A 12,863-nucleotide genomic window follows, 5' to 3' on the forward strand; every position below is an offset into this window, starting at 1 on the left:
GGACTGATACATAGTGTTCACTAGAATAGTGAGCACTGCATATCAGGCCACCTTCTCACATGTGTTGCCTTTGTAGTACTGCGTGATTTGGGAGAGCTGGCCTCTGGAAACGCCTCTAGTGCTTGAGCGAGGAAAAGACCCACCCCTGAATTGCTGGGACTGTAAGGCACCCATGGACTTAGCAGTTTCAGTGTCCTTCTTAATCTTTTCTAAGGTGGTGTCAACCTCTGGGCCAAACAGGTGATCTGGATTTACTGTTTGATTAAGGATGGTGGTCTGTATCTCTGGCTTAAATCCAGAGATTCTCAGCCAGGCATGTCGTCTCAGCATGACACTAGTGTTGACAGCCCTGGCAGCGGTGTCAGCCGCATCCAGTGCACATTTAATTGAAGCATTAGAGATTAGCTTCCCCTTTTGAATAAGCATCTCAGCTGCCTCCTTGTATTCATCTGGCAGGTGTTGCAACACGGTCTCCAGTGTGTCATAGTGTGCATTGTCATATCTCGCCAGAAGCGCCTGCGTATTGGAAATGCGCCAGATATTGGCCGCTTGTGCTGCCACTCTTTTCCCTGATGCCTCAAACACCTTAGATTCCTTGTCTGGGGGAGGAGCATCACCCGTTGTCTGAGAATTAGCCCTCTTCCGGGCATTCGAGACGACAAAAGAGTCCAGAGGCAACTGTCCTTTAATGTAGGTAGGATCAGTAGGCGCTGGTTTATACTTTTTCCAATCCTAGGGTTTATCACCCTGGCTCTGGTAGGCTCCTTAAAGATTTCCCCAGCATGTTTTAAGACACCTTTTAAAAGAGTCTTGACAGTTCTCTCTGAGACTGAAAAGGTATCAAAAAGGAAATCGACATCAATAGGGTCAGCATGGAGCTGGACGTTGTGATTTTTAGCTGCCCGTTCAATGAGGGCATTGAACGCTGCTGAATCCTCTGTAGGTGATGTCTTCACAGAATAAAGTTGAGAGTCTTGTCCAGAATGAGTATCACCTGGGTCAGCACCAGCAGCCCAGGGTTCATTGGTATCATCAGGGTCTGTATAGACAGGATAGCTGTACTCATCCTCATCATCGCCCTCCCCAGCGTCCACATCAGAGTAAGTGGGCGAGACATCATGAGTCTGTCGAGAAAGTGGTTCCACAAGAACAGGAGTGGAAGCAGAGTCCTTCTTTCTTTTTAGAGGAATCTTGAAGGATTCCATTGGTTGTTCCGGGGCAATTTTTCGCTTGTGGAGGGAAAGTCTGCCCGTTTTGGCGTCAATAAAATGTTCTTGTTGTTCTTCTACCGAAGACTGTCGATGCTTCAAGGTGGAAACCACCGTCGACGACTTCGGCACCGAGGACACCTTCTCTGGGACGCTGGCGACCGCTCTAGGGGTGAAAGCCTTCGGCGCCACCTTGGGCGGCAACGTGAAATGAATGGGCGTCGACGCCTTGTAAGGTTTCTCGACCGGCTTCGAAGGTGGAGGATCCTGTGGTCCGACAGCCGAGGCCTTCTCTTTGATGCGCTGTAGGGAGTCCGTCACTTGCTTGGTGAAAGCGGCGGACGGGCGCGCCGAGTCGGCGGGATCCTTTGAGGCCCCACTAGGAGCGGACTCTCGGGGTGCGCCGCTCTTGGCCTTGTCATGTTGACGCGGAGTCTCGAGAACCTTTGGGTCACCGAGTCCTTTGTTGGTGTCGACCGCCTGCGGCGCCGATTTACTCGGCTCGACCACCTTGACTTTAGTCTTCGGCGCGGCAGACTTCGTCTCGACGCCCTTGACTTGAGCCTTCGTATCGACAACACCCTTCTGCTTCTTCGGCGCCGAGGGCTCCGAGGCCTTGGATCCGACCAAAGTAATGCGCACTTTCGGTTTCGAGGCGGGCACCAGTGCTGTTGCTTGTGTCGAGACGGTAGGTTTCACTTTCGGTTTCGATTTTCCAGGGTGCGGCTCAATAGCAATGTCCGTGGCCGAGCCCGAAGGCGGGGCCATAGAACCCATCGTAAGATCTTGGGTAAGGCCTAGTGGCGATCCCTCGACCTGAGCCTTATGAGTCGGTACGGCCCCAGTGTCAGTGCGAGGTAGCTCTTCGTCCGAGCTATCCTCCATCGCCCCAAAGGCCCCGTCGTCGTCCCCTACCTCGTCGACGACTTCTTCAGCTTCGAACATTTCGGCGTTGTAGTTGTAGTTGACGTCGGACGCGGGATTCGACAGGTTGTCACCGATGTCCCGGTTAGCTTCTTCATCGGCATCCCCGGCATCGAAAATGTCCGCAGGCGCCGGTGCAGTGTGCTGGGCCTCCTGGTGCGCAGCGCGTCGATGCTTAAGCATCTTCTTGGACCTGAAGCGGGAACAAGCCATGCAACTGGCTTCATCATGGTCCGGCGACAGACACTTGTTGCACACCGGGTGGACGTCGATGTGGGGATACTTTGAGTTGCAGACGGGACATCTCTTGAACGGACTTCGGTCCATGATGAACAGTCGATAGGGTCTGATGCGTCGACTGGGCCCTCCGCGCCGAAAGCACGCGGGTGTATGGAATCCGGCTTGGAACCGAGCTGGAAGAGTTAGGCACCGAACGCAAGACTATACAGACGAAGAAACTAAAGACCTTTTGGTCTAAAGAAAGTTCTTTCTCGATTCCGACTAGAGGGAACCCAAAGACATCCGAACACAATGGCGGAAAAAAACTATCTGAGGATGGAGTCGATGCCCATGCGCACTGTAGTCCAGGGGAGGAGCCACCTATCTCGTGATACTTCGAAGACTCTTCCAGGACAACAATGTGCGATCATCCGGACCCAACACTAGGCGGCGATCTATGCACAGAGATGAATTCAGCAATCCACATGCCTCGAACACACAGTGATCATCAGGGGGAGACTAAACCATATACTAAAATAGTGGTATGCGCACCTCGGCTCAAGTCAAGACTATACTCAGAAGACGTAGAAGTACTGGTAACCCAAGGAACCAACCGAAGTAAGTAACCAGGAGCCCCACGAAGGCCGTGAGCAAACTGGTAACACGACCGCTGGATCAATGCAAGTCAAAGGTTAAGTCGCGGTTGCAATTTTAGAGAAGAAGGAACCTTCCCAGTGGACCCTGAAGAAACCCAGTGCAAGACAGAAGGTTGAAGAGACACCCCACCCAGGGATACCTTAGAAACCAGGATACCTGCCCCAGGGGAGCCGGGTGCATAGGTGTGAAGTGGTGTCAGAAACCGCAGTCAAACCCAATGGAGGACTTCAGGAAGATGCTGCTGCTGGAGAAGGAGAAAGTGTCTGGTGGAACCCAAAGGTGGATTAGAGTCGAGAAGTACCTGAAAGCTGAGTGGACAGAGTCCATGCCACTTGGAAGTGACCAGGAGGCCCAGAAGAACAATGCCCAACAATGTCGGGTGCCGCAGGAGAGTTGATGGTGACCTTGGAGCTAAAGCTGTGAGGACCAGGAGACGCTGCAGAAGACCAGGAGCCATTCACGAGCTGTCCCACGTCGGATGTCGAGAGTTGAGGGATCATTGTCCGTCGGGAGCACCAACAAGCCTTGGCAACCGCAAACAACATGGAAAGCAAAGAAGGTGCAATGACGAGACAAGCAAGATGATTCACCATAAGAAGAGGAGTTGGGGCAGGCATTGAGCAATCAGGCGAGTCCAAAGAATACAAAGACGACCCTCAAGAGGACCCACAGGCCGGAGGCACTGGAGTCTCGAGAGGACCTCAAGCAGCTCACCAAAGATGCAAGCCCAGGATGAAAGAGGTGCGGTGAGGATGAAGATCATGGTCAATGGAGATGCTTGAGGTGGGGGCTACTTGGAGCCCGAAGATCTTGATGGAAGGAAGCCAAAGAGCCTTTGCATCATTAAGTCAACGTGGTGCACAGGGGTTCAGTTCCCGCTGCTCAGATGAGGGATACTGGCCTCAAACTATGGGAGAGGACAGGGCAGGCCTTGTGAGATGTGAAGAACCACCACCTGTGTTACTGGGCTTTTCGGAGTCCGTGGGAGCTCAGGATCAGCAGACCGGTCAGCTTAGTTGCAGTGCCTGCGGATGCAGGGAAGTGACTCCTTCGCTTCAAGGGCGATTCCTTCAGGTGTCTTGGATGCCCACAGGCCTTGGAAGGTTCCTGTATGGTACACAGGCACGGACGTTGAGGAGCAGGAAGAGGAGATCAGGAGCAGCAGGAGTATTCCTGGTTGCAGTCTTGATACCCAGAGAGAAGTCCAGCGAAGTGCACAATGCCCAGACGGTTGAAGAAGTGGTGTCTGAAATTAATCTTGTCCCACGACGAATCGAGGGACCCACCCACAGGTGAGCCCTTAAATACCCTAAGGAAAGGGTTGGGACGATTCAGGGGTCCCTCACAAAGGTGGGTGTAGACAAGGGGGAGGATTCTCCCCGGTACTTTATCCAGTTTCACGCCAGAGCGGGAGCCAATGTCTCCCTGAACTGGTTTGAACAGGACTATGCAAGGAGGGCACAAAGTGTGCCCTGCAGGCAGACTATGTGGCACTGGCAAGCGCTACCACCCTGCCCCAATACACTAAATCCTGCCTGGGAGGTGGTCACACCTCCCTGTGACAGGATACCTATTGTTCTGCTTTCCCCTGCCCAAGCTTGGCTCAGCAGTAGGAGGGTAGAAACTTGTTTCTGGCCAGCATCAGCCCTGGCTTGCTGTCCGGGTCTGGAAGACTGGTACTGGGAGCATCGATGAGCCTCCCAAAGGAGTTTTACGGTGCATGGAATCATACCTCCCACACCGTTTACGGTGTGGGAGGTGAGATTCCAACATGTTTCATACCAAACATGATAGGATTAGTTGCAGCCAGTTTCAAGATGGTCACAGGGTAATGACGGGGTGACCCTCTATATTTCCTATGGCTGTCTCACTTACAAAGCAAACACAAGGAGATGATGGACGGAGCGCTGAAACTTTTCAGACACTTACCCCAAGTCACAGATCTGGGTTGAATCCATCATCATGGTTTAGCTCACTTCACCACCTCAGTTCAGACCCAGCTATATGCAAACCAGCCTTGACCCTGCGCCTTGTGGGAACAGTCCAGCCGAACTGCCAAGCCAGGTCTTCCCTGAAACGAAAACAAGCATCCTGGGACCGGTTTCTGGGTAACACCCTTCATCAGCTAGGCTAGCTTGAATGAATGAATGAATGAATGAATGAATACACACTTGTATAGCGCATGGCTCCCCAAGGGCATCCAGTGGCAAAGTGAACAAGGGACCCACATTTGGGCATACACTGCCAACTTAGGGCGAACAAAGCAAATACAAGGAGGTGATTGACGGAGCACTGAAACTTTTCAGACACTCACCCCCCGTTAAAGATCTGGGTTGAATCCATCATCATTCTTTAGCTCACTTCGCCACCTCAGTTCAGATCCAGCTATATGCAAATCAGTCTTGACCCTGTGCCTCATGGGAACAGTCCAGCCCAAGCTACCAAGCCAGGTCTTCCCTGAACCGGAAACAAGCATACTGGGAACGGTTTCTGGATAACACCCTTCATCAGCCAGTCTAGCTTGAAACCGGTCATAGGATGCTTGTTTCCAGTCCAGGGAGGACCTCGCCTGGCAGTTCGGGCTGGACTGTTCCCATTGGGCGCAGGGTCAAGACTGATTTGCATATGGCAGGGTCCAAACTGGAATGGCATTGCGAGCTAAAATACGATGGATTTAGGCCCAGATCTCTGTACTGGGGTAAATGTATGACATTGTTCCATTGTTCTGCATTCTGTCCATCAATTGTTCTTTTTTGCATTTGTCTCACTCATGGAATGCACTCCATAGGTTGTAGGGGTGTCCTGTTCATGCAGGTGCACCCTCACACTTAGAACTCTGCCTTCAGGATTGAAAGGCCTGCTTTACGGGGTGACTTATAGGTTTTAAGTGTAGTGACCTCAGATATAGGGAAACCCACATCTTTAGTAAGTGGTGCTAGCACCAGCTTACACAGGCTGCAATGGCAGGCCTGTAGTTGCAAATTGACTGATCCCCCATGGGTGGCATAATGCATGCTTCAGCACATGGGGACCCCCCTGGTGTACGTATGCCCTGGGTACCTTTAGTACCATATACTAGGTATTGATAAAGGTACACCAGTGTCCAATCTGGGATGTACTTAAGTACTTACCAAAACAATTTAGGGTAGAAAGCACAGAGATTGGGGTCCAGGATCCCAGTCAGATTAGTTAGAAACAGCATTACATCAAGCTGTAAGGGAGGATAACTATAAAAGCAGATCCTGCCTTTATATATATTATCGATGCTGTCAACCCTAGCAAAAGAGGGGGAGACAATGAGAAACGTCTCAGGCAGTTAGAGTCCAAATACATAGTTCTGCTAAACAGTAAGGCCCCGGGAGGTCTGAACATGGGGGAAGATCTTCACAATTTCCTATAATAAAATAAACTATAATGTATATTCACTTTATAAACTTTATAGGATATTGGTGATACTCAACTTCCCCACAATACCTCTGTGGATTCTGTAGCTCAGTATCTTTTTAAATCAAGTATTTTGCCCCGCTAACTGTATATTTATGCTTTATATTGGCAGGAAGGAAACTGATTGTTGCTTTTTAATTCATATGAACTATTTTTTGATAGTTCTTATCACTCACACTTTCACACTACCTCTAGGGCATCACAACAGAATCTCTGTATGTCCATATTTGCACTTAGCACTTTCGAGCACCGCCACCTTAATAATACTAGCATGCCGGGTCAGACATTGATATATACATTTTAACTATCTGAGATCAGTAAATGGTATATTTTGTAGAGTGGTTATACACTATTTGTACATAGCTATGTAGTCTAACATTGTGTGACTCTTTATTCTTAAGTGTAAAAATGTATTTGCACAGTTTATGAAATTTGTTGACAATGAGACACATTTATTGACCACTTAACAACAATCAAATAACAAATGATCTCAATTGTAATTTAATATGGAATTAACTAAAATACGTTAATGTATATGCAATGTATCGCATTTGAGCACTTTATGAACATGTTGGGATAATGAGACAACGACATTGCATCTTTGTTGGACCCCGATCCCAATATACATGTCTAAATTCGTTTAACGAACATGTTACAAAATGGCGCCCAGATTTAATACCACTAAGTATTACCTTTCAATTGCATAGTCCTATGTCTATGTTGCTGTAACACACTTGAGAATTGGCGCGCTTTGTATGATTTGCATTTAATGGCGTTGGCTCGTACTCTCCGCATCAGTGAGCAAGGACGTAATGTCCGAAACGCGTCTGATGACTTGCACCACCACGAGAAAATAAAGCACTTTTGAAGTGAAAGACTGGCGTCGGCGTTATCTGTTGTCTGCAAACCCGTCAGTGCAACCAGGCACTTCTACGACGAGTTGGAGACGTATATATATATATATATATATATATATATATATATATATATATATATACACACACACACACATACATATATATATAAATATACACACGCATACATACATATATATATATATATATACACACACACGTATATATATTTGCCTTCATACGTGCACAAATCAAACTTGCATAAAAAAAATATATCACATACTATGGTGATTTAATCACTGAATATTGAGAAATATGCCACTAAATTTATTTCGTTTAGGGATCTTAACATCAGCAATGAGAAAAAAGGGATTAGGATAGACAGTACAGGACCACAAGCCCAGCAGCATCACCAGCCATGCACCGAAGCAGCGCACAACATGCCGTCGCAACACCGACTGCAGCAGAAAAGGGTCGGAGTACGTAACCTGAACTGAATTAACTAGGGTAAACACTGTGCACATACAATTTTCATAAATCACAACACTGGACCTTACCATGGCGTTGTAGGTGTTGTCAATCTTTAAGTCTTCAGGGGAGCTTTTCCCCTTAAGGGGTTCAGCAATTGATGCATGTCTTGTGACATCATAAATCGGATTTGGGGGTTGCTGTTCTCGCAACATTTTTTTCATCTGTTGTTTCAGACGTTCAGGAGCTCTGTTAATTAGTTCAAAAACTCCATAAATCCGGTCGAATCTAACTTGCACTGAAAAGGCCTTGAAAGAAAAAAAATATATACATATATATATATTGTTTTACAAACCTAACAAAATTAAATTGACATCTTAAAGTCACTGACATCTGAATGAAATTTATAATTAAAAATTTTCTTTAACTGAAGGCCTCTTTTAGAAGCGTTTATTTTCTTTTTACAGACTACTTATTTTCGAAGACGTGTAATGACAATAAAGAAAAAGACTGGACAATAATAAATATCCCTCTAAACTTGTAAAGCCTAAGTTCTCAATGAAGCCGCCACTGCTAAGATATTAGCGAAAATGTCACTATTTAGTGCCTTCTCTGTATTGAAAGAAGCCCTCAAGGATGGCCTCTTTTGTCCGAAATACTTAATATTTACATAAATATATTTGCTGATGTGTTAAATAGGATCAGCAAAGTAATCCATATAAACTTAAGAGACAATTCCACGAGCATTAAATGATGTGCCGATGAAGTCATTACATATCTAGGTGGAAATTCTTTTTTACTTCACGGGTCATTTTAGACATTTTCAGGCTATAAGAACAATCAGGAAAAAATTAAACTGTGATCTGGAACAGTATGTGCAGAAATATTCAACAGTAATATTGCTTAAAATATTGAGGGATGGGGCGTGGCCAAGATGGCGGGCTGAGAGGACGCTCTTGCCGTGAGCTCCCGAGCCCCTGGAAAACCTGCACCTTTCTACACCGCTGATCTCCCCCGGATCGAGCGGAAAACGCATCCAGTCCTCCTCATGGTGGTGTGGAGCAGTCCGCAGCCCTCAGTTTCCTTGCTGCGGCGGCGGAGCCGCTTGAGAACCAGCCGCGGCGAGGGCCGCCGGAGGACTCGCTGGAAGACCAGAGGACCCCTCGATCGCGAGGCCTCGGTAACCCATCGAAGGGAGCCAGTAGCACGGAGTGGACCAACAGATTGAGGGCGACTCGACAACGCGACCGTCCCCGTTGTGATCTGGGACGACCCTCCTCGGCGGAGCGGAGCTGCATTAGCGGTGGGAACGGAGGCGGAGCCGACGGAACGTAGCTACGCAAGCCCGGGGATCAGGTAGGCCGCGGGGCCTGCACCACGCGGCCCGGCCCTGAGCCCCGCCTTTAACCGCTGCTAGGCGCTGCCAGGCCCTCCGGTGCCCACGGTCGCCTTCGCGGCCCGTGAGACCTAACCCCTCTCGGCTCCAACTGCTGCACACCTCGCAAGACTGGCCCCCAGCTGTGTGATAATCGAGTGGACCAGTGGGGAAGGACTGCTGCGATCCCCGAGAACGGGCCTAGCCGGAATCACCGGATGTGGGTTCTGGGGCGATCACTGGAAGGACTGTCCAGTAGGGCCCTCTGTGTACCGGTAGTCCCCGACTTCAGCTTTGTGCGGTGCGACACATAGTCCGGGAGACGAGACTACGCCACACCGGCGCTGGTTCCCCGGGCCGGAGCGGACGGCCATTTTGGACGGGAGCGGAGTGGTTGCATCAACCTATTGGAGCTACCCTCATTCAAGGCGTGTGGGGGCACCTCACTGGGAGTGGACCCACATCGGCGCGAGCAGTGCGGATTGCCACCCACTGCTGGACTGCTGCCCCGGCCTGTATCGCCTCCTCGCCACGGCACGCGGGCTTTTGTGATCCTCACCCCTCCGCGATGTGGAACGCCAGGGGACAGAAGAAGGGCGAACGGACTTTGCCGGACATGCTGGGAAGGGGCGCCCCGAGGCAAGACAGGAACCAACCTGCTTCGAGCCCCCCGACTAGTTCTCGGGGCGCAGAAGTCGGGGAGCCCACAGTGACTAGATCATTCCTGGAGTCCCTGTTCAGCTCCTTGAGGGAGGACTTTCAGGCCTTGAAGCAAGAGGTGGTCCGGGAGGTCCGGAGAGAGGTGGACTCCCTGGGAGAGCGAGTGAACACGGTGGAGGCGGCTGGCCACTCCAGGGACGAGGAAATCACCCACTTGCAACAGGAGGTCCTGAGGCTGAGGGACCAGCAGATCGATCTACAAGCCCATGCCGAAGACCTTGAAAACAGGTCCAGACGGAACAACATTAGGGTCCGAGGAGTTCCATCCAACGAGGAGGGTGAAGACGCGGCCGCCTACTTAGGAGTAAGCATGGGCGAATTTTGCGAATCTCGCGTTCGCGAATTTTGCGGATTTGCGAACTCGCAATCCGCAAAATACGCGAATTCTCGCGAATTTTTTTTTTTGTGTTTGCGCGGGTTTCTGCCAGTTCGCGAGGGTTTTGTACAATTTCGCAAATTGCGAACTTACCTGTCGGGTCGCAAGTTTCGCGAACTTGTTGTTTCTACGTGTCCAGCCTGTTTGGGACACTCTTCTTCATCACTGCCACTCTCTGTCACCACTGCCACTCTCTGACTACTCATGCCACCCTCTGGCCCACCCATGCCACCCTCTGTTTCATCACAGCACCCTCTGGTTGTCCAGTCAGTGTACATTATTGTGGCAACGCAAGCACACCTTCCCTGCCTCAAGTGACCTGAATTAATTTGGGGCTGATTAATGTGTCACAGAATATTTTTTTAGCTGGCACCTGCTTCCTTAGTGCTTCCTGATTAGTGATCTTTTGCACTTGCTAAGTGCTTTCATTGTTGCAAAATTAGTTACAACACCTGCCCTGCCCCAACTGACAATAATGAATTAGGGGCTGATTAATGGATTTGAACTTCCAGCCTGGCTCCTGCTTGTCTCCCTTAGCTGTAATTCAGGACCTTTGTGGCATATGTGTAACTATTCTGAGGTTCAGAGCAGGGTCACATAATAGTTGCAACTGGCAACTGAACTCTGGAGGGGCCCCTCAGGAAGCACTACAGGAAATGGCTACTAATGATGAGCCTGAACTTTTGAACCTGGTAAGTAGTTTCAGTTTTGCTAAGATCGTATTTCTGCAATTTTGCACTTATTCGCGGGGCGCGAAGTTGTACTGGGAAGCCGCGAACTCATGCGAACAGTGCGAGCAGTGCGAGCAAAATCCGCTGCTCGCGGATTTGCGGATTTTGCGGGAGATTCGCGAATCTCGCGGATTGCGAATTTACCGAAAATCCGCGAGCGAAACGGATTTTCCGCCCATGCTTACTTAGGAGTCCTGTTCCGTGAAATTCTGGGAGAGTCCGAAGACTTCCCACTTCGGATCGACAGAGAGCACAGAGTTGGCCGGCCTCGCAGGGCCTCAGCGCCTCCTCCGGACATTTTAGCCTTCTTGCCAGATTTCCCCTTGAAGGAGCGGATTCTTCGTGAGGCACGGCGGCAACAGCCTTTCCGCTTCAGAGATCACCCGGTGGCTCTCTACCAGGACTGTCCGCAATAACACTGCAGAAGCGGAAGGCCTTTAAAATTGCTACGGACTTCTTGAGGGAACATGGCACACAGTACTCGTGGGGGCACCCCGTCCGCCTCATCTTTCGCTGGAATGGAACTTTGCACCAGCTCCGGTCCCTCCAGGATGTATGCGGGGTGCTGGGAATCACTGCATCGGACACGGACACCCCGGCGCCTCGTCGCAGGCGGAGCACGCGAGATGGATGGCAATTGGTCGGGGAACGGCGATCCCCGCCGCCCGCGAGACCTAACTCGCCTACAATTCGGGCAGAAATGTCCAGCGCCATACAGGAGGCCTCCAGGACTACGGCGAATGGCGATGTGGCCTTGACGGCCTGAACTTGCTCAGGGGGGAGTCTGCAGTAGCCTATCTTCACCGCAGGTGCGGGGGTTCCGGGGGTGGGGGGTGGCGGGGGTGATGGAGGTGGTGGCTGGACGTCCACTTGAACAACTTTCCATGGCCTTGTCCGTTGAGGACCGGACTGGGACAATGAAGTATTCTGACTGGTTTGGGGTGAGGGGGGTGGGCAGGGGAGTTGAACGGGCGAGTTTGGAGTTTGGGGGTTCACTGGGAGGTAGGGGGGAAGGGGGGTGTGTGGGGTTCCAGGGAGGGGGGTTCACACCGTTGGGGCTTCGGGGGTTCGGGGACTGTACTGTGCTATGGGGTGGTTTGCTTTCACTGTGTGCTGGGGCCGCTCGCTGCTGCCTTTGAGTTTAGTCCGGTGGGCCTTGCCCGCCTTGATGAGCGTTTTCTGGTATTCCCCTCACTGATGGCCCTTAAGATTGTTACCTTGAATGTGAAGGGACTGAATAACCCGGTTAAGCGGAAGGCTGTACTGTCCCTCCTGGAAGACTCACAGGCAGACATCTGTCTTCTACAGGAGACCCATCTGCTAGCTAAAGACTGTCACAGGCTACGGACCCCAAAGTTCCCCACGCAGCTTTTCTCTTCCTGCGCTTCCAAGACGGCAGGGGTAGCGCTCATGATATCTATCTAGGAGGTTCAAAGGGGAGGTCATGCATAAGGTAGCGGAACAGAAGGGGAGGCTCTTGGCGTATAGAATCAGGGTAGGGGGTCTGGTGTTCACTATAGGCTCCATATATAGCCCCAATGATCATCAGGATCAGTTTCTACACAGGGCACTGGAAGACGTGACATCCACTCCTGACAGACACATCGTGATTGGGGGGGACTTGAATATGGTCTTTGATGCGTCCCTGGACAGGTCGGTGCAGAGGCGCCTACAATCGGGAGAGCTCTCGGGCTCGGTTCGTACCCGTTTGGAGGAGCTTGATATGCACGACATGTGGCGCCGCCTCCACCCCGCGACCCGCTCATATTCCTATTATTCCCACGCACACAAATCCTATGCAAGGTTGGATCATCTCTTGGTGACAGGCCCGATGTACGAGCTGGCCTCGGGCGTTGACATAGGGGTCCTGTCTCTCTCAGATCATGC

At 50.6% G+C, this 12,863-nt stretch overlaps 1 protein-coding gene across 1 annotated transcript in view; it reads right to left on the reverse strand.

The window, feature by feature from the left end:
* RGS22 (regulator of G protein signaling 22) overlaps positions 1 to 12,863 on the reverse strand; it is a 1,820,811-nt gene that overhangs the window by 1,674,507 nt on the left and 133,441 nt on the right. Inside the window, exon 4 of the mRNA XM_086966055.1 lies at positions 7,864 to 8,082. Coding sequence (XP_086822181.1) covers positions 7,864 to 8,082 — 219 coding nt within the window. The remainder of the gene's footprint in view (positions 1 to 7,863; positions 8,083 to 12,863) is intronic.

The sequence above is a fragment of the Lissotriton vulgaris genome, chromosome 4_1 (genome assembly GCF_964263255.1).
Source record: "Lissotriton vulgaris chromosome 4_1, aLisVul1.2, whole genome shotgun sequence".
NCBI lineage: Eukaryota > Metazoa > Chordata > Amphibia > Caudata > Salamandridae > Lissotriton > Lissotriton vulgaris.